The sequence below is a fragment of the Rhizopus microsporus genome (genome assembly GCF_002708625.1).
Source record: "Rhizopus microsporus ATCC 52813 unplaced genomic scaffold scaffold_16, whole genome shotgun sequence".
NCBI classification, from domain to species: Eukaryota; Fungi; Mucoromycota; class Mucoromycetes; order Mucorales; family Rhizopodaceae; genus Rhizopus; species Rhizopus microsporus.
This window is the reverse complement of record NW_019671931.1, coordinates 20052-41317: the sequence shown is the minus strand read 5'-3', so window position 1 is coordinate 41317 and position 21266 is coordinate 20052. Positions and strand designations below refer to the sequence as shown.

Genomic DNA, 21266 nt, shown 5'->3' with positions numbered 1-21266 from the left:
ATAAGGAGACCTGTATATCATATTAGATAATGTCTCCTATTATCCCCTTCTTTTTCTCCCTTCTTTGTTTCTATCCTGTCTTATTATATACAAACTAGGCTTAATGAAAAAGTATAAACACAAAAGGTAAATCACGCCTTTGTTACTTAGACTGCAGAGTATTCGGTATCACCAATTTAATAAAAAAAAGGAGTGTATGCTATTTAGGCAAACAGAGGCTCAAACACGTTGGGTTTATACTTTAATAATGCTTCTTTATCCGCCTGTCATTTTTATCTTAGTTTTGATTGATTTGCTATCTTGTCATCTTACCTCTTCTGCTCCTTGACAGGCAGCTTCAAATATCTTGTAAAGCTGCCTCTGTAGTTCCAACATTTCTCTATCTAAATGCAATCTATGTCAAGAAAAAGGGGGAGGGAAAGAGAAGACTGGTTTACCTTGCTTATCAAAATAGTACGACCAACATTTTGCCACGCTACTCATGATGATCCCTTCATAAGTGCTGATCCTTGGCCAACATACTCGAATGACAGCTATTAATCCGTGTGCAGCCAATTGATTAATCCTTCTCATCTCTAAACTATCATTGTAAGGAACAGTCGATAGTGATTGACATAGCGAGGGAATGATGCCTTTCAGATATTGTACACTTGATGCACCTAGTTCTTCAAATAGTCTTGGAATGGGTTGAAGCAAGATAGGTAAAAATCTGATCTTTTCTCCTGCATGTAATAGTCCTGTCAGAACGCCTTCAGTCATTACTCTTTCGTACAGATCACAACGGGATTGCCCTTGTTTTGTATAAGCTATAAGGTCCATTATACAAGGATATGCTGCTTCAATAAGAGGGGCATCTCTGTCTTGTGTCAGGTAGTATAGGCAATTAAACAATGACTATTAAGTGTGAGTTATTGCATACATATAGCCCAGCTATGACTACCTCCAAAAATACATTATCCAGATTGTTCTTGATGATGCCAGCCGAATTCATTCGAGTGACCATGACATGAACAAGAGAAACTCCCTTAGTTCGATATTGAATATCATAGTCATCAAGGACAATCAACACAGGTGGGATCAACAAGTTTAGGTTTTCCTCAAGTTTCAAAGGCTGTGCACGCGTAAAAAAAGTTTATTAATATACTCCCTTCTCCTCTTTCTCAAATCTCTCTCTTTTTTTTATACACATACATCAGCTTTGTTTATGATCCAATATAGGTTGTCAACATGATGATCTGACTTCCAAGCTTGTTGCTCATGTAGCTCATCATCTCTTGCATACCTCGAAGGTCGCTTAAGTGCAGGGTGATGAAGAGCATTTTTTTTGAATACAGGTTGTAATTTGTTTGATAGAATGTCTCTCAAATGAACTTGTAAAATATGATTGGACTTGTCACAAACATTCTCACAGGTGCAGCTGAAGGTCTGAATGAAGTTATCCATGAGTCTCTTTCTCTCTATGTGTGTGAGTGTGGTGTGTAAAATTTTTTTAATGTCCGTAGCACTGAATGCACACCAATTTTTTTTATAGTGCGTGTACTGTTATTCTCTGCGTAGGGTTCCCAAAACAGAGAGAAAGAAAGAAAAAGAGAGTTTTTTTTTTTCTTTTACTTTTTTTTTAAAAAGAATCCTTGTATTCTTTTCTTTACATTTGTGTGTGTGCTTGTGTGTTCATTGACTTTAAAGGAGTTAACTTTACACGCATACTAAAGAACAGTAATTTATCAATTTTTTTTTTTTTTTCCTCTCTCTTTCTGTCACATTTGGCTGTGTCTACAAAATACGCATTTGGACTGATTGAACAAGATCTCATATACAAAAACAATAAAAAGCTTTTATCAGCAAATATAATCAATAATGACTGAAGTAATGGACGATAGTTATATGATGGCAGAAAATGGTTAGAAAAAAAAGTGTTTAGCGTAGTAAAAATAATAGATTAACCTTGTTTTTCTTACAGAGTATTTTTTGCCCGATGACCAAATGTATGAAGACGAGCCTATCACGTAAGTGTTTGATTTTAAAAGAAAAAAGAGAGAGAGCTAATATTACATGTAGTCAAGAAGACTGTTGGACAGTGATTGGCTCTTTCTTTGAAGAAAAAGGTCTCGTTCGACAACAGTTGGATTCCTTTGATGAATTTGTTCAAAACACAATGCAAGAGCTAGTAGACGAAAACTCAAATCTAGTATTACAACATGTTGGAGGCGATGGCGATGTCACTGTATGTATTAAAAAAAAAAAAAAAATGGAAATGGAATTATTAATAACCCAGCTTAGAAACGATATATTATTGACTTTGGACAAATTTACCTGTCAAAACCTACAATGACAGAAGCCGATGGTAGCTCACAGCCTATGTTTCCTCAAGAAGCTCGTATACGTAATTTAACGTAAAGTATATCATTCATTTTAGAAATACAATTCTGACTATGGACATATTAGATATGCAGCTCCATTATACATTGATATGAGTAAACGTACACAGATAGCAAAGCCTTACGACCCAAATAATCCTAGAACAAATCCTAATGATTACTTTATGGATGAGTCAACAGAACCTCCTCCAAAGACAAAAGTGTTTGTAGGAAAGGTAAAGAAGCAAATAAATAGTGATAATAGGGCAATTTTGACACATCTTTTAGGTCCCAGTGATGCTACGGTCAAGTTATTGTATATTGCACGACATGCCTGAAAAAGAAATGCACGACTTGAATGAATGCTCTTTTGATATGGGTGGTTACTTTGTCATCAATGGTTCAGAAAAAGTGTTGATTGCCCAAGAACGCATGGCTACAAATACAGTCTATGTGTTTTCAAAAGCACCACCTTCCAACTTTTCATACACTGCCGAAATTCGATCACAACCAGAGAAGGGCTCCAAAAATGCTTCTCCGTTATTTATTAAGATGATGAGGCCTTCAGCCGAGCGTGGTACCGCTGGCCAATTCATTCGTGCTGCTCTACCTTATATCCGATCTGAAATACCTGTAGTAATCGTGTTTAGAGCGCTTGGACAAGTATCAGATCGTGATGTCTTGGAGCATATCTGCTATGATCGCAATGACTATGAAATGCTGGAAATGCTTAAACCATCAATTGAAGAAGCGTTTGTCATTCAAGATCAAGATGTTGCTTTAGACTTTATCGGTAAAAGAGGTACCACAGTGGGCGCAACGAGAGAGAGACGTATCAAGTACGCGTCCGAAATTCTTCAAAAGGAGCTGTTACCTCACGTAGGTACTGCCTACAAGACAGAGACCCGAAAATCATACTTTTTTGGTTACATGATTCACCGTCTGCTCCTTGCCGCTCTCGAACGTCGTGAATTAGACGATCGTGATCATTATGGCAAGAAGCGAATGGATTTGGCCGGTCCTCTTATGGCAGGTCTCTTTAGAATCTTATTCAAGAAATTGACAAAGGATGTAGCCAAGTATTTGCAAAAGTGTATTGAGTCCAGCAGAGAATTCAACTTGTCGTTGGCTGTCAAGTCCAACACGATCACGAATGGTCTCAAGTACTCATTGGCTACGGGTAACTGGGGTGATCAAAAAAAGGCAATGCAATCTCGTGCTGGTGTGTCTCAAGTATTGAACAGATACACCTTTGCTTCTACTCTTTCTCACTTGCGTCGATGTAACACACCTATTGGCCGTGATGGTAAAATTGCCAAGCCTCGTCAACTGCACAATACCCACTGGGGTCTTGTCTGTCCTGCAGAAACACCTGAAGGTCAGGCATGTGGTCTGGTCAAAAACTTGGCTTTGATGTCATACATCTCCGTCGGTTCATCCGCTAATCCTTTGATCATGTTTTTGGAAGAATGGGCCATGGAAAACTTGGAAGAACTCAGTGCGACAAGCATTGCGGATGCTACCAAGGTCTTTGTCAACGGTGTCTGGATCGGTATTCACCGTGACCCTGGAGAATTGGTCACCTCTTTGAAACAGATGAGACGGTCTGTAGACATTTCGCCCGAAGTCAGTATTGTCCGTGATATTCGTGAAAAGGAATTAAGAATGTACACAGACGCAGGTCGTTGTTGCAGGCCTCTCTTCTTGGTTGATAACCAACAGTTACGATTGACCCGTGAGCACGTATCTCGTCTTCAAGATCCTGATGACGACTACGGCTGGCAAGATCTTATTGCTGAGGGTATTGTAGAATATGTGGATGCGGATGAAGAAGAGACAGCAATGATTTGTATGACACCAGAAGATCTTGCAGAATCACGTATGGCTGCGCAGTATGGTGCTCCTCTTCAGCAGACTCGTAGCTTGGCCAGTCGTGTAAAATCACAGACAGGCACATATGCACATACTTGGACACACTGTGAAATTCATCCAAGTATGATCCTTGGTATCTGTGCCAGTATCATTCCTTTCCCTGATCACAACCAATCTCCTCGTAACACCTATCAATCTGCTATGGGTAAGCAGGCCATGGGTGTATATCTTACTAATTTCCAAATGCGTATGGATACGCTTGCCAATATTCTGTATTATCCTCAAAAGCCCCTGACAACTACACGATCCATGGAGTTTTTGCGATTCAGAGAACTTCCTGCTGGTCAAAATGCTATTGTAGCCATATTATGTTACTCTGGTTATAATCAAGAAGATTCTGTCATCATGAATCAGAGTAGTATCGATCGTGGTCTCTTCAGATCCTTATTCTTCCGTACTTATATGGATGCTGAGAAGAAGGCGGGTATGATGTTTATGGAAGAGTTTGAGAAGCCAACACGTGAGACGACGCTTCGATTGAAGCATGGTACATATGAAAAATTGGAAGATGATGGTCTTATTGCTCCCGGTACGCGTGTCTCTGGTGACGATATTATCATTGGTAAGACCGCGCCTATTCCTCCAGAATCCGAAGAGCTGGGTCAGAGAACGAGTACACATTCAAAGCGTGATGCCTCTACTCCTTTGAGATCAACAGAAACGGGTATTGTGGATCAAGTGATGTTGACAACAAATCAAGATGGTTTAAAGTTTGTCAAAGTGCGAGTTCGTTCAACCCGTGTGCCTCAGATGGGTGACAAGTTTGCCTCTCGTCACGGTCAGAAAGGTACGATTGGTATCACTTATCGTCAAGAAGATTTCCCCTTCTCTGCTGAAGGTATCACACCTGATTTGATCATTAATCCTCACGCTATTCCTTCTCGTATGACAATTGGTCACTTGATTGAATGTTTACTTGGTAAAGTGTCAACATTGACTGGTAATGAAGGTGATGCCACACCATTCACGGATGTTACAGTCGAAGCAATTTCACAAGCATTGCAAGAACAGGGATACCAGCAACGTGGGTTTGAAGTCATGTATAATGGTTTTACTGGTCGTAAGCTGAATGCTCAAGTATTCTTGGGTCCAACCTATTATCAGCGTTTGAAACACATGGTAGACGATAAGATTCACAGTCGAGCAAGAGGACCTGTACAGATCTTGACAAGACAACCAGTTGAAGGTCGTTCAAGAGATGGTGGGTTACGTTTTGGTGAAATGGAAAGAGATTGTATGATTTCCCATGGTGTTGCTCAATTCTTGAAGGAACGTTTGTTTGACGCATCAGATGCATATCGTGTCCATGTGTGTGATATCTGTGGTCTGATGGCTATTGCAAACTTGAAAAAGAACAATTTTGAATGCCGCGCATGTAAAAATAAGACTAGAATTTCACAGATCCATATTCCTTATGCTTGTAAACTTTTATTCCAAGAATTAATGGCAATGAACATTGCTCCTCGTATGTTTGTTGATGCAGACTAAATAAAATTACATATTTTAAATTCCGACATCCATCTTTTTAATAAAAATTCTTTTACTTTTTTATATCTTGAGCAAATAATATGACCGATGATAATAATAATAACAACAATAATACGAATATAGCGTCTAGCTCGTCTCACATATCAAATACTTCCAACAACTCACAAACACCACTTAATGCTCAACCTGAACCTGTCACTGAAGCAGAAGGAACGACCTACTTTTTGCTTGATGTTGCTGAAAATGAGGACGAAACGAAAAGTGTGAGTAGTAACAGTAGCAGCAGCAGCAGTAGTAGTAGTAGTAGCAGTAGCAGTAGCGTATCAGCACAGGTTGTCATTGACCATGGTAGTTCAATACCACGTCGATTAGAGAAAAACAGTGCAGCTCATCTAGTACGGTCAGGAGACGAGGAATCAGAGAGCGATTATGCATTCTGTTATTCTCCCACCAGACGAGATTCTGACACAGAATCAGCTTTAGTCAGTAAGCAGAGGTCAGAACAAACAGCAAGAGGAACCTCCAACCTACACATGATGGAAATTGCGATGGATAGAGAGGATGATCAGGATGATGCCGATGACGAAGGTGTGTATGAGCCTGGTCGTGATCATCGGCAAAGGCATCGCCGTAAAGATTATAATATGAAAAAAGGTGACCTTGCTAATGATAAACGAATGGTGACTGTGTATACCGAAGAGGATGATGATTTAGTAGATGAAATGCCGAGGGGAGACCGCGAAAGGATGATAAGACATAATAGAAGACATCGTTATAGAAAGAGATCAGTGCCTCGTAAAAGACTACACAAGCGAACACAGCGAGTATTGCAAACAAACTTACAGTCCCATTCATGGAGTAGAAGAGAGAGCTTACAATCAATCAGGCATCCAGGTCTGTCAAGCGAAGAAGCGCTGAGGTTAGCTTATAGATGATGCCTTTTTCATGTGTTCAGGCCTCTCACAGACTATCTCTCTATAGCAAGCTTCTTTTTATCTCTCGTCAAATATTAGAAGAAGAGAGAGCCCGGATTGCTAAAATATCAGAAGGTAAAAAGAAAAAAAATATAGACATGAGTAATCCAATCTAATCCTTTAAAAAAAGACGCCAAATTTATCCTGAGCCGACCTGAAGTCTTTATGTGTTTTATTACAGGATTTGCACTATTAGCATTTTATATTGCAGGGTACTTTAAGAGTGAACCATACCAGTACCGCATCACTGGTCTTTTAGTAGAGGCTCTGCTGATTATATCGATGGGCTTGTGGAATATCTTTTTGTACTGTCGAGAGCGTACATTGACTGACAGGGAAATGATTGATCGTGCAGCGACTATCATAAATGCACTTGAAAGAAATGGAATGAATATGGTTCAAGTATGTAATGATTTTAAAAGGAAAATAACCGTCTAACAGGAACATACAGGACACCAAAATCCCATTCATTCCCTCCATGTCTGTGGCCAAAGTAGTTCGTGATGGGGTTGTACGTATTTTCCCTGTTAATTTACTAGTTGAAGGAGATGTCGTAGAGATGCTCTATGGTGATGTTGCACCCGGGCGTATGAAATACATTCATAAACCAAACCCTATCAATAAATCTCAAGACGACAACAAAAACGGCAGCAGTAGTAGCAGTAGCAGTAGTGACGATGCTAGAAATGACGCTTCACTAGAGGACAAAGAGTACTATTTGGCAAAAGATCAAACGTTCAAACCGTCCTTCTTTGGTATACCTCCACCTTCAGGTCTGATGGAGGAATACATGAGGTCAAGAGGTCGGCATCAGTTTGTTTTACTTGAAACACCGCTTGAAAAGAACATACGAAAAGCATTAAACCAAAAGAGACCACTTCCTGTCTTATACCAAGAAGCGGATTATATTATGCGTATATTCTATAGATACATCCTCTGGGTTGTCCTGGTCATTGCACTGCTTATCAACTTGTTAAGGTATGGGCTTAAAAGTATTCTCGCCAATCGTTATCCTTCAGACCAGCTGGTTGAAGAAGCATTCACAATGTCGTTCTATACCATCATTCCACTTCTCCCCCTTTGTTTGCCCAGTATGTGGGTGATTGCTCGAAGTTTCGGTAATGCACAACTGTTGATCCTGTTTGAAGCACTTCAAATCTCCAAAACGGAATACGAGGATGATGATGAAGTAGACGAATTTGATGCCGAAGCACCGCCACCAACAAAAGATTTGGAGTTGAGTCCAAGTAAGAATTTGCAATGTGTGTTTGGTATACGAGTCTTATTTTCTCTTATTATAGATGCTGTTTGGGATAGGTTTCTATCGCTATTGACCAAATGGGATAGACTGTCTTTAACAAGGTCCACGAATTTGCTAGAGTCATTGGGAAATACAACTGTCATCTGCTGTCTGGATAAGGAAGGCACAATTGCAAATGTAAGATTCATATTCAAATCTGTGTACATTGTATTAAATAAAAGCAAAGCCGTTTCCTACTGTAGAACAACTCATGTTTCCAAATAATCAAGAGGATATCACTTATTTGGATGTCGAAGAAGACTCGGATGCGCCAACAGGACTCAAGTTTGAGGATCAAGATTGGGACCATTACTTACCGTAAGAGAGAGAGAGTAAAATGACTAAAGGCGCCTTTTTATACAAATATATATTCTTCTAGGTGCTTAAAACCACTTGGTTTAAATTTTATGCTCAATACTAACTGTGGAGTGCTTCAAAGCCGTAAGCGATCTGAATACCACCGTCGACGTTCAAAGTTACACGTCTATGGCAAGACATGTCCTGCTCGGCAGTGTAAGTCTGAATAGTTTGACACATACAATAGCCAACTCATATACAACATAAATTAGCTTGTTTATGCCGCTTAGGTAAATGTATTGGATTCAGAGAAGAAGCGCTTCAGTCTTTTGCTTTAAGGGCAGAGATATACACATTTGCACCTTACCATGAGATATTGAATACGCCACGATATAAGTTTAGTAAATATTATCAATTTGAAGTACCCAACGCCTTATCTACAGTTTTTGAAGAAAAGACTTCAGGTAGAGAGAAAAAGAGAGTTTTTAATATGATAGCTTGATAAATGACATACACGCCTATTCTTTCTCTGTTTATAGGTAGCTATCAACTCTTAACGGATGGTCATCCTTCACTTGTGATGGATAAATGTTCTGACTACTGGGACGGTACATCTTTGCAGACAATGAGTGAAACGGTACTGCTGATATCAGAGAAAAATATACGTACTAATACTTTTTTCCTTAGATGGAAAAGAAAATCAATGACTTCTTTCAGAATGCCATGGTCCACGACATGCAATGTATTGCCTACGCCTATCGTCCTATCAATACAGTAAACGACGATAGGATCCCATTTTTAAATCCAACAGACGACAAAGATGAGGACCCTGGTTGTGCTTTTGTTGTGTTGCCATACAAGCCTCCAAGCTCGGACAGTTCAGATAGCTCAGACAGTGATACAAGCAGTAGCAGTAGCAGTCGCTCATCAAAGAAGAAGGCATTGAAGAGAGCAAAACCGGTAGATAAGCAAGAAGAGCAGCAGCTAAAAGATTTAGCATTTGGCAACAGTGGTTCTGAGACGGATACGACAGATTATTCATTTGAAGAGGATGAGCCCGTAGATGAACAAGAGGAGGCTGCATTTTACAAGGAAGCTGTCAAAGGACAAATTTTCTTGGGAATGGCAGCCATGTGTCATCAACCCAAACAGGTAAGCAGCTATTAATAAAGCAATTACGGTTCCTAAGAGATTATATAAGAACGTTGTGGATTTCATTGAGGACCTTGGCCTTGCAGGAATACGCTTTGTCTATTTCTCCACAACTGCAGAAAGAGAATCCAAAGGTAATGATTGGTATTTTTTTTTTTTTTCAATGGAGAGAGAGGATTGACAATATTTTTTTTCATTAGCTTTTGCAGAGAGGTTAGGTCTCGAAACAGATTGGAATAGCTGCATACTTTTGTCCAATCCTAATGATGAGGACAATTTTGGCAATGGCTACCTTCAAACACACGATATCAAAGCCCAGCTTCCACGAGGCATAGATCAGATACGGCCTCATCTAGAAGCAGTGGATGATATCCCGCTTCATGTATCTTTGTTTGCTGAGTGCACGCCACTAGCCATGAAAGAAATGATTAGAATATTCCAAGAGAACGGGGAAGTTGTGTGTTCTATAGGTAATGCACTTAATACTAAAAGCACAGAATCATTTGCCCTGGTAAGCAATATATACGCATATTGACGTAGGAAGTTTTAGTAATGTTGATTATTTTGCTAGTCGGATATCAGTATTGGAATGGAGCCTATGCATACTCGCGCACAGAGTAAAGGTCGGCTGACAACAAATGATCGGCAGCCACCACTGGCCGTGGGTGCATCCCTGTGCAGTCTACCCTGTGGGTTATTTATGCAATACGAAACAAGTCTGTATGCCGTAACCCAGCTCATCCGCGATGCTCGAAGATTACTTGGCTGTGTACGAATGGTAAGATAATTGGATTATGTTATGGAACGTTAACTAATATACACAATTTAGGGGTTTGCTTTTTATGCTGCTGGATGCATGTCCATTGTCTTGATGTTATTGCTAAGTTTTTGCTTTCTATTTCCACCCATCCTTACTGGTTATCAGATCTTATGGACCATGTGGATCATCCTTCCTATCTTGTCCATGTCGATGCTCTTTACACCCCATGATGACAGTATTATGCTCCTTATGCCAGGTTAAGTACATACATATATTGATTTGGTTAATACTAAGACTTATTGCAACAGGTAAAAATATTGAACACCTTCAAGACTTTTGGAGGTTTATGTACTACTTTGTCCTCCGTTTTATTTTGGTTATTGCCATGTGCATAGTTATCTATGCTCTGTAAGGAGGAATAATTGCTTAATCAAAACAGGATTTTGCTAAAATTAGTTTTGTATAGAACACTTGTCTACTCACTTGGCATTAGCGTATCCGAAGTCTTTGGAAAATTCGGGGTCAATGGCTGGTATCACTGGACGCCTGAAGAACAATGGGCGGTTATCTATGCTCAAAACTTTCTTCTCATTTCTTTTGTTTGGTATCTTGGTAAAGTATATATTTCATATAAACAAAATCACAACTAACTATTGAATACAATAGCTTTCATATCTTACTCATTTCTTCATCGCACAGCTTCTATCATTGAGTTTATACCTTTTCGAAATACAGTCTGGATTGGGGCCTTCTTTGCTAGGTAAGTTAAGGAGAGAAAGAGATGCTTTTTTATTGACCAATCAATAGCATTGCACTACAATTCTGTTTCTGCGCAGTCTCGCTTGCGCACGGACCATTCAAACTATCCAGTTTCCCTTGGTTTATTTACTTTTTAGGCTTTGCTTGGCCTATTGTATTGATACCTGTTCAAGAAGTTGTAAAGATGCATGACAGTAAGGAGTTTACTCGATTTCAGAAACGATCCAAGCTTGAATTTAGTACAAAGGTAAGAGGGAGAAAAAAAGGAAAGAGAGATGCAATGTATTCTAACTTGTATTTTTGAAAAGCTTGGTATGCATTCACCTCTTTAAAGTAAACACTCTATTTAATAAAAGCAAAGATATTCATTTGAAAATGAGAATTACATTTATGAGCGAATTGTTGCTAATGTTTGTTAGGCTATGAATCACTTGAATAAATATTTACCCTTGACCATTTTCGTTAGGATGTATGATACACCATGCATCTAATGTATCGTTAGTACTAGCGATCAAATCTATACTTGATCATATCCGTCCATCTTCGTTTCAAAAATTAATATAAAAGGCTGATCTCTTCAAGATGCAGTTTGTTTTAATATCACATTTGGTTTACTGCCACATTAGCGTCTAATCGCACCTCTACTGAATTTTTCCTCGCTATTTCTTTTAATAAGGTGGAATTATGTCTTCTTTATTAATAGAGTACGCCACTTAAGCTATAAATAATATTATCTAAGAAAAGATGACACCAGTTCCAAAACTGACTGTAGTATGCCTACTCTTTAAAAGTTTTTCGAGTTTTACCCGTAACAAGAAGGAAACAAGACAATAACTGGCCCTCGTGTTATTCGGCTTTACTCAGAATAATGTGACGATTCATATCGCTTCTTACTGTCGTTGACGAAATAGAGACTAAAAGCGAGGCACGAATCACTCAAATAGTCAGTAATTGGTTACAAATTATATTTTGATATAGCTTGTTGTCCCCTTTCCTTTTTGCATATAAAAATTACTTACTTTGGAAATTCTGCAGAAGGTCAAATGGGACATTTATTTTTCTTTTAAAAAAAAAAAAAAAAAAAGCGCGATTTATAAAAGACGCAATAGAAAATCTTTCATATTATAAAAAACAGTCGATTTAATAATGGTTGACATGGAAACGATATACGTTGTAAGGAATCCAAGGAAACAAAAGACCACCGAAAATGTTGTAGCTTTTTAAGAAATAGTTTTATACATACACATTTATTTATATATATATACTAGTACAACTTGATTACTTGCGATTGATGAAGCTTGTTTGTTGTCAGTGTTCTTTATTTAATAAAAGCATTTTTTTCCTCTTCTTTATCTCCAAGAATAAAACAAAAAGAGCGAATTATCATCTGGATAAATATTCTACTTCAACCATACAATTTTCTGGTGTTGCACATTCAATTTTCTTTTTTCTTCTTCTTTTTTAATATTTAAATGAATGATATTTTAACAGAAAGAAATAATCAGCAATTGACTACAGATTATGACTTGTATGCCAACTTACTTTTGTCAAACTTACTTGACAAAGAAGAAGAGACGAAAGAAGAACAGAAAGAACAGGACGAAGAGAAGCCTATTGACTTGACCAACGATGTTATTTGGTAAGTGGATATTATCCCTCCCTTCTTGGCTTTATACTGACTTGAGTCAAAAAGGGTCCCGGCTGATAAACATCCTCAGATCGCACCAATTGAATTTGCAAAGTTTATTGAAGTCCATGGAGCTAATACACCAGTGAGAAGAAGGGCCTCTAATTTACAGCGCAGAAAATCGGTTCTATCACAATCACATACATTTGAAGACGATGAGTTTAGACATAACTTGCAGGTATCAGATGAATCTAGAGGTAACAATAGAAAGAAAGAAAAAAAAGAGGGGATATATATGAGCTAAAATGTTTGTAATACCAGATGATATGCTGTTTGACCGCAACTCTAGCTCAGTAGACGATTCACCTATACTTGCACATATACCAGACAAGACGCTACTTCGTCGATCTGCGTTTTCTGCAAGAGGAAGAAGCAGGAGGAGCACAGCCAAGACAAAGAGATCGACATCAGAGAGAAGGCCAGCCTCTTCTACTGCAGACACATGGGATAAATCAGAAGGCGTTAGTCTCTATGACCAACCAGTCAACATGAGTGAATGGATAGATTTAGGAAGCGCCAGTCTTGAATCCGATGATAGTTCTCAACGAGGAATACTCTCACGTGTGCATGATGCGGAGTCGCAACTTAGGACACAAATCAATAATGAACAAGAAGAGCAAGTAAAGGAGAGGGAGTCAATAGAGATAAAGAGGCCCACCATGGTGCGGCCGCCGCCAATATTGAATACAAAATCAGAATTAATTGAAAAGAGACCATCGTGGTTTACAGGATTATTTCATACAAAGCAAGGAAAGCTAATGAATAACCTGAACAACAAACAATTTTCTAATCTTGCAACATTATTTACACGTTCATTGAAATCTCAAAATAATACCATGACAACTAATGCGACTAATAAAAAAAAGAAACCCAGCAGGCTGGAAATAACCTCATCCACATCACCACTAACAACAACAAGACCATCAGCCACTACTACTACCACCACCACTACTACTACTACTACTACTACTATTGCATATAATTCTAATCGGTTACCCCTTCATGTTGAACGTGCAATCTATCGACTATCACACATGAAACTTGCAGATCCAAAACGACCTCTACGTCAGCAAGTACTTATATCCAATTTAATGTTTTGGTACCTTTCAATTCAGCAAACAATACTAGTTCAAAACTACAACAATAGCAGTAATGCCAATAGCATGGAAGATATTTATTCTGTTCCCCCGCCTCAGCAGCAGCAACGAAAAGTCAGTAAAATGTCACGACTAATCAATGCAGCCAAGAAGCGGACACAGCAACCTGAAAGGCATATTCAATTTGAAGAAGATGATTTACCTTTAAGTCATTACAAAACTTAATTTTGAAACCCAGTCTTATGATTTTATATTATAAAGCCTTAATCCTGTTTTCTCTTTTTGCTTTCTTCTTTTTTTTTCTTGTTCCTTTTTTCCCTATACATATTTCAGGAGTAAAAGAAAAAGAAATAAAGAAATAGAAAGAGAGTGACAGAAAAAAGCAAATGGGAAACAATGTTTCAACAAAGAACTCAAAAAAAGAAAAGAGAGCAGCAAAGAGCAAGAGTATGCCTTTACCTCCTCGTATCGAAATAGAAAACGAGCACTCTACAAATACAGCCCACTCTGTCAGCTCTATTCTGCTTACATCCAACAACTATCAACAGCAACAACAACAACAACAAAACGCCTTATCTCAACTAAACCCCGAGTATCCTCTTCCCAAGCAAGAGCCATTACAGGGGAAAGTGGAAAACCTGCAGCAACATAAAGCATTAGAAACATCGGATTTCTGGCCACCCAAGGGACAAAAACTACAACAGGATGATGTGAACCAACTGACAGTAGGCTCGGTCAATCAACTAACTGTGAACTCGATATCAAGCGAGTATTCTTCAACAACCAATATTGATGAATATATCAATCGTCTCTTAGATGCTGGTTATTCATCCAAAGTGTCCAAGACTTTATGTTTACGACATTCAGAAGTCACTGCGATCTGTAGGGCTGCTATGGATATATTTTTGAGCCAACCTGTACGTCTAGAATTGATAGTATCATCGTTGTAACTAACCTTTTTTTTTTTCCAGTCCTTGCTGGAGCTTTCACCTCCTGTAAAAGTAGTAGGTGATACACATGGACAATATACCGACTTGATTAGATTATTCGAGATGGGTGGATTTCCTCCGTCTGCCAATTACCTCTTTTTAGGCGATTATGTGGATAGAGGAAAGCAAAGCTTGGAGACGATTCTACTTCTATTTTGTTACAAGATCAAGTATCCAGAGAATTTTTTCTTACTACGAGGAAATCATGAATGTGCCAATGTTACCAAAGGTAGACTACTTCTCTTATTTTGGAATGGAAAATCGTGTTTTTGACAATTTTTTTTATTTGATAGTTTATGGATTCTATGATGAATGCAAGCGTCGCTTGAGCGCTAAAATGTGGCGTACATTTGTAGATGTCTTTAATACCCTCCCCATTGCAGCTCTAGTTGCTGGTAAAATATTTTGTGTGCATGGTGGGCTAAGCCCTTCCTTACATAGTATGGATGAAATACGTAATATCCAAAGACCTACAGATGTACCTGATTATGGATTACTTAATGATCTCCTCTGGTCAGACCCTGCTGAAATTGAAGGCGACTGGGAAGATAATGAGCGAGGTGTGTCTTATGTATTTGGCAAAAAGGTCATCAACGAGTTTCTATCAAAGTTTGATTTAGACTTGGTGTGCCGAGCTCACATGGTATGTATTCTTTCTTTCTATTTACATGTAAAAAATTAAGTTTATCTTTTATTTTAAGGTCGTTGAAGATGGCTACGAATTTTTTGCTAATAGATCCCTTGTGACGGTATTCTCAGCGCCCAACTATTGTGGAGAGTTTGACAACTTTGGTGCTATCATGAGCGTAAACGAAGAGCTGTTATGTAGCTTTGAGTTACTGACTCCAGCCGATCATCCATTGGCTAAAGAACGACTTAAACAGAACAAGATTAGTAATGGTAATATCAACAGTAATAATAATAAACGATAGAAATACGTCATAAAGAAGTGAGCCAAGAACTAATTAAGCCTAGAACTGCAAAAGTAGCTTTTCTGTCAACTAGGCTAGTTTTTTTTTTTCTTGTTGTTGCATAAACATGAATGCTTGTACAGTCACTCCCGAATAAGCTTCCCGAGAAAATGTTGAAATAGCATAGGTTCTAGACCAACTAATATGTGCGTTTATACTTAAGCATGGAATATCAAATTATGAGAAAAGAAAGGTTGAAGTGTATTTAAAAACAAAGGCAGTTTTAATATTCAGCTAAACAGTCTCTTCAACATGTCTCCTCTTCACATTTCCGACTAAACGCTCAGTCCTGTCCACTCTTCTTGTAGGGCAACCTTCAATTGATTCACATGAATAATAAGAGACCTTTTTTTTTTTTTCAATAAGCCTTTAAAGTTCATTCCAAATATGTTCGGTGGAAATCAGGACTTTGAGCAGGTCTGTCCTCCAAAAGTACTCAAAGTTCTATGACCCTTTCGAGCATGATAATGCAGTTATTAAATACAAAATACTCTCTTCTTTCTACTGAAATATAACACGAAGAATTTTCTATTTTCATCAATAATCAGCCTTTATAAGGCAGGTGATAGCATAAAATGAGCATACTAGAAGCTGTTAGCTCAAGAAGAGTAGTAATTTACAACACAGCGTCATGGCAGATATCTAACAAGAGAATCCAAAAATGAAGTTCCGTAGTGCTTGCGTCACAAGTGTCATATTTCAGTCACCGCATCCCACCCTTGCTCCTTTGCTTCCCCGCTATCAGTTGCAAAGAAAAAAGAATTTTATGTTTAATGACAGAGTGAGTAAATAATTTCAGCTGCCACTCTAATTTTTTTATAGGGCAACTTTTTACTCTTTGGGGCTGCCCTTTTGCACTCTTTTTTTTTTTTTTCTTTTTTGGAATATAAACAACCCCCCACTCCCAACCTTTTTAAAATTATAGAAAAAAGAACATGTTGCGCGCCATCAACAAAGCAAGCGTAGCACGTAGAACACCTGCCATTTTAAAGACTGGAGGTAATAAATTTACTTCTTTTTGGATATTGACTCATCAGTAATACTAGTCCGTGCATTCACTGCTTCAACAAATGTTAAAGAAGAAATTGAAGTCTTCATTGATGGAAAATCTGTCATGATTGAAAAAGGAGCTGCATTGATTCAAGCTTGTGAAAAAGCTGGTGCTGATGTAAGCAAAAAATTTTATACAGCGTAGTCTTTACTATATACTCATTATCTTTTTAGATTCCTCGTTTCTGTTATCATGGTACGAATTCAATTCTACTTATTACAGGGATAAAAAGAATAAGCGGAAAATGAGAGAGAGAAAGAGAAAGAGAGAAATAGTTTGAACTTACCTTGTATTGTATAGAACGTCTTTCAGTTGCCGGTAATTGCCGTATGTGTCTTGTCGAAGTTGAACGTGCACCCAAGCCAGTCGCTTCTTGTGCCTACCCTGTTATGCCCGGTATGAGAGTAAAGACCAACAGCCCAGTCGTCCACAAGGCCCGTGAAGGTGTAATGGAATTTTTATTATACAACCATCCTTTGGACTGTCCTATCTGTGATCAAGGTGGTGAATGTGATCTTCAAGATCAAAGTATGCGTTATGGTTCCGATCGTGGTCGTTTCCATGAGCCTGTAGGCAAGCGTGCTGTTGAAGATAAAGATTTTGGACCTCTCATCAACACTGCCATGACTCGTTGTATTCAATGTACTCGTTGTGTCCGTTTTGCTAACGAAGTGGCTGGTGCTACTGAGCTTGGTACTAGTGGCAGAGGCAATGATATGCAAATTAGCACCTATATCGAAAAGACAATTGAATCCGAAATGTCTGGTAACGTCATTGACCTTTGTCCTGTCGGTGCCTTGACATCCAAGCCTTACAACATGCGTGCTAGACCTTGGGAATTGAAGAAATACGAGACCATTGATGTTTCAGATGCTATTGGTTCCAACATTCGTCTTGACACTCGTGGCGTCGAAGTCATGCGTATCCTTCCCCGTATGAACGATGAAATCAATGAAGAATGGATCTCTGATAAGACTCGTTTCTTCTATGACGGTTTGAAGGTTCAACGTTTGACAACCCCCTTGATCCGTGAAGGTAACCGATTTGTTCCTGCTTCCTGGGAAAAGGCCTTGAAGCGTGTCAGTGAAGAGTTGAACAAGACCAAGGGTAACTCTGCCAAGGCTATTGCCGGTCATCTTGCTGATGCTGAATCCATGGTCGCTCTCAAGGATCTCCTTAACCGTGTTGGTTCTGAAAACTTGACTATTGATGCCCCCAATGGCTCCAAGCCTTTGGCCATCAACGCCGATTTCCGTTCAAACTATGTGTTGAACTCTACTATTGCTGGTGCTGAGGATGCTGATGTTGTTCTCTTGATTGGTACTAATCCTCGTCATGAAGCTCCCATTTTGAACACACGTTTCCGCAAGGCTTTCCTCCATAAAGAACAAGATCTTGGTTTGATTGGTCAACCTGATAACCTGAACTATGAATACGTTCATGTAGGTGAGAGCAGCAAGGACATTGAAAAGATCTTGGATGGTTCCCATCCTTTCGCTAAGCGTCTTGCTGAAGCCAAGAAGCCCATGATTGTTGTTGGATCTTCTGTGATTGAAAATGCCAAGGACAGCGAATACCTCTTGTCCAAGGTCTCTGAACTTGCTGACAAGTTCAAGAATACCTTGTTCCAAGATGGTTGGAATGGTGTGAATGTCTTACAACGCGCTGCCAGTCGAACTGCTGCTTATGAAATTGGATTTGTCCCCACCTCTTCCGAAGCTGCCAATGCACCTGTTGACTTCCTTTACCTCTTGAATGCTGATGAAGTATCTGGTACTGATATTCCCAAGGATGCCTTTGTCGTTTACCAAGGCCACCACGGTGATGTCGGTGCTCAATACGCTGATGTGATTCTTCCTGGTTCAGCTTTTACCGAAAAGAATGCTACCTATGTTAATACCGAAGGACGTGCACAGATCACTCGTGCTGGCGTGAACCCTCCAGCTGCTGCTCGTGAAGACTGGAAGATTATTCGTGCATTATCAGAAGTTGCTGGTCACACACTTCCCTACGACGATCTCCCTTCAGTTCGTTCTCGTTTGTCCGAAATCAGTCCTTCATTGACTCGTTATGATGTCATCGAAACACCTTCGATCACTCAACTTGGTTTGACTACCCAACGTAAACCCAATGCACAGAGTACAGGTGAAATCTTGACCTCTGTCATCAAGAACTTCTATCGTACAGATCCTATCTCTCGTGCATCTAGCACAATGGCTAAATGTTCCAAGACTTGGGTCCAGAAAGACGAAGTTGAACCTCAAGCACAAGCTGCTACTGCCTAGATTTATTGACCATCTTCTCTTTTTTAAATAATGAAATTTTTTTTACAAAAATTTGTTCGATATACTTTTTCTTTTCTTACCGCCAAAGACAATAAAAAACATGCCTAGTATAGTAATTTTGTAGTCGAGCCATTATCTCCTTGATATTGAGATGGGTTACATCATTTCATTAGAAAAACAAAGAAAAAAGGGAGATCAAAGAGATAAATGAAAGGGGGTTGTTACACATGTTACAATGGCGGGTACATTTTTGCCATATTAGACACACAACTTTTGATCTTGATGAGGCTTTATATGTTTGTTCTTTTTTTTTCTAGATTGATTTGCCCATTGTGATGATTGGTACACTTTGCATCTATTCTTTTTCTTTTTCTTTTCTTTTTTTTTTTTTTTCCTTCTTTCACCATCAATTGAATTCAACAAGAACTATTAGTTTTGAGCATTTGTACACGACGCCCTAATCAATGTTCCTTTCATCCTTAGGAAAGGAATGAGAAGCTTCTGAGCTAACATAGATATGCCATAGGGAGGTAAGTAACAAAAAAGAAAAAAAAACTAAAGAGAAATAGAAAGATGGAAAAGATCAATCTTTGTTTTGTAAAAAAAGAAGAAAAAGTATCGAATATAAAAAAGAAAAAGTAAACAAGTCCTTTTTATAATCGCTTGTTTGATTTTTTAATTAATAAAGCTTACTTTAGCTTGTTTAATGATTTCGGATGATGTATATATGTACGTGAATGTATGTGTGCCCTCTGTTTGCCGGCTTCACACAAACAGATTAATGAAATTTAATTTACCCCTTTTTAATTTTTGAAATGTTGTAGATAGTAAAATACGATCAGTTAGAGACAAGGGGAAGGGATGAAAAAAAGAGATGAGGGTTTGGCGATATATTTATGAATCATTATTCCCCCTTCCTCCTTTCATTTGTTCTTTTACATTCTTTATATTTGTCATCTCCTTTAGGGCAAAGTGTCCAATGTGTATAATGATATTTGCACATTGTTTTTGTATGTTTGATTGAAACCACCTTTTGTATCGATAAAGGGGGTAAGAAGGGACTAATGAAAACGCGTTTTCAACAAGCAATGACCACGTTTTATGATATTTTATTGTGCATATATTAAGTCGCAAAAATTCATTTCAACGTAGATCATTACTTCTTTTCTTTCGATTTTATTCTAAACCTATTCCACTTCTTTTTCTGCAGATATTAAATTAAAATGTATCAAGACTGTTTATGTTTAAATGAATTAAACTTTTATGGAAATGGTTCCATTTGGCAAGATTCTTCATTACCTACTCACAACAGCAACCATGGTAACAACACCTACCCATTATGGGACAAACCAATCCAACCTTGTCCAGATCAATTTTTAATTTCTGCAAGCTTCGAGCCTTATTACTCCGGTCCATTCAACTTTGAAGGAAATCAACCTCTCTTGATTGATTCAGAACCTACTGCCAACTTGGCCGCTGCTATGACCTTTTGTAGTTCTTCTTCTTCTTCGCTCGTTTCATCACCTTCTCTTACACACTACAATAACAATACATGTATTATGCCCAACATGATCCCATTTACTGCTTCCAATGACCCAATGTTTCTCAATAACCCTATGCCTGTAAATCATCATGCATCTTTTATTCCTGCCGACATGAACCCCATGCTCTACGCCAGCCTTCCTCTCCAGCCGACTCAAACAAGAGATGTCAAGCCAACGAAATGCACCGCCAAGAACAAGATTTATGACTGCAATCTATGCCCCCGCTCATTTGCAAGAAAACATGACCTTCAGCGCCATATTCGGGTTCACACAGGTGCAAAACCTTATTACTGCTTAAACTGCGAGAAGGCCTTTGCACGTACAGATGCCCTTAAACGTCACTTACGAATGGAGGAATCATGTCGTATGAGTCCTGTGATTCAAGCACTCAAGAATGTTGGTATGCGACGCTATAGAAACCTGTAAATAGGCCTCATGGTGTCATATTCATTATACATAGATATCATTTTCTTTTTAAATTATACATAAGCATTTATTTTATTTTTTTTCTGTTGAAAAAAGGGTTGAACCCTTATTACCCCTTCATTCTTTATAAATTACTACACCCCCCCTTTTTTTTTCTCTCTCTATCTCGATCTCCTCTTTTTATATATACACTTTAT

The 21266-nt window shown here is 38.5% G+C and overlaps 8 protein-coding genes across 8 annotated transcripts; 7 read left to right on the top strand and 1 right to left on the bottom strand.

Annotated features, from left to right (window-relative positions):
• Window positions 1-203: 203 nt before the first annotated feature.
• Window positions 204-1443, bottom strand: RHIMIDRAFT_240271 (uncharacterized protein; the record flags this gene model as incomplete). Its single annotated transcript, XM_023609339.1, has 5 exons — window positions 204-263; window positions 313-383; window positions 438-894; window positions 941-1111; window positions 1192-1443. 5 exons carry the CDS (start codon window positions 1441-1443, stop codon window positions 204-206), a joined length of 1011 nt encoding a protein of 336 aa, XP_023463303.1.
• Window positions 1444-1569: 126 nt separating this feature from the next.
• RHIMIDRAFT_294084 (DNA-dependent RNA polymerase II second largest subunit) lies at window positions 1570-5804 on the top strand. The gene is made up of 6 exons (XM_023614055.1): window positions 1570-1900; window positions 1961-2006; window positions 2059-2224; window positions 2281-2393; window positions 2446-2593; window positions 2646-5804. The coding sequence occupies exons 1-6, from the start codon at window positions 1858-1860 to the stop codon at window positions 5775-5777; spliced, it is 3648 nt and encodes a 1215-aa protein (XP_023463302.1). The 5' UTR covers window positions 1570-1857; the 3' UTR covers window positions 5778-5804.
• A 53-nt stretch (window positions 5805-5857) lies between these two features.
• RHIMIDRAFT_240269 (uncharacterized protein) lies at window positions 5858-11351 on the top strand (the record flags this gene model as incomplete). Its single annotated transcript, XM_023609338.1, has 19 exons — window positions 5858-6696; window positions 6759-6826; window positions 6882-7153; window positions 7203-7998; window positions 8053-8189; window positions 8239-8369; window positions 8431-8564; window positions 8639-8812; window positions 8888-8985; window positions 9036-9500; window positions 9550-9634; window positions 9701-10011; window positions 10072-10278; window positions 10330-10516; window positions 10569-10668; window positions 10727-10872; window positions 10927-11020; window positions 11068-11266; window positions 11328-11351. The coding sequence occupies 19 exons, from the start codon at window positions 5858-5860 to the stop codon at window positions 11349-11351; spliced, it is 4467 nt and encodes a 1488-aa protein (XP_023463301.1).
• A 949-nt stretch (window positions 11352-12300) lies between these two features.
• Window positions 12301-12988, top strand: RHIMIDRAFT_261795 (uncharacterized protein; the record flags this gene model as incomplete). Its single annotated transcript, XM_023611569.1, has 2 exons — window positions 12301-12658; window positions 12713-12988. Coding segments are annotated over exons 1-2 (400 nt in total), but the record flags the coding sequence as incomplete, so codon positions are not given.
• Window positions 12989-13656: 668 nt separating this feature from the next.
• RHIMIDRAFT_261794 (uncharacterized protein) lies at window positions 13657-14365 on the top strand. The gene has a single exon (XM_023611568.1). The coding sequence runs from the start codon at window positions 13741-13743 to the stop codon at window positions 14026-14028; it is 288 nt and encodes a 95-aa protein (XP_023463299.1). The 5' UTR covers window positions 13657-13740; the 3' UTR covers window positions 14029-14365.
• Window positions 14253-15724, top strand: RHIMIDRAFT_206370 (Metallo-dependent phosphatase; the record flags this gene model as incomplete). Its single annotated transcript, XM_023606897.1, has 4 exons — window positions 14253-14720; window positions 14775-15021; window positions 15086-15435; window positions 15494-15724. 4 exons carry the CDS (start codon window positions 14253-14255, stop codon window positions 15722-15724), a joined length of 1296 nt encoding a protein of 431 aa, XP_023463298.1.
• An 898-nt stretch (window positions 15725-16622) lies between these two features.
• Window positions 16623-19388, top strand: RHIMIDRAFT_261792 (NADH-quinone oxidoreductase). The gene is made up of 4 exons (XM_023611567.1): window positions 16623-16762; window positions 16810-16931; window positions 16988-17009; window positions 17115-19388. The coding sequence occupies exons 1-4, from the start codon at window positions 16699-16701 to the stop codon at window positions 19097-19099; spliced, it is 2193 nt and encodes a 730-aa protein (XP_023463297.1). The 5' UTR covers window positions 16623-16698; the 3' UTR covers window positions 19100-19388.
• Window positions 19389-20523: 1135 nt separating this feature from the next.
• RHIMIDRAFT_261790 (uncharacterized protein) lies at window positions 20524-21223 on the top strand. Its single transcript, XM_023611566.1, has one exon. It carries the CDS (start codon window positions 20659-20661, stop codon window positions 21067-21069), a length of 411 nt encoding a protein of 136 aa, XP_023463296.1. The 5' UTR covers window positions 20524-20658; the 3' UTR covers window positions 21070-21223.
• The last annotated feature ends 43 nt before the right edge of the window (window positions 21224-21266 follow it).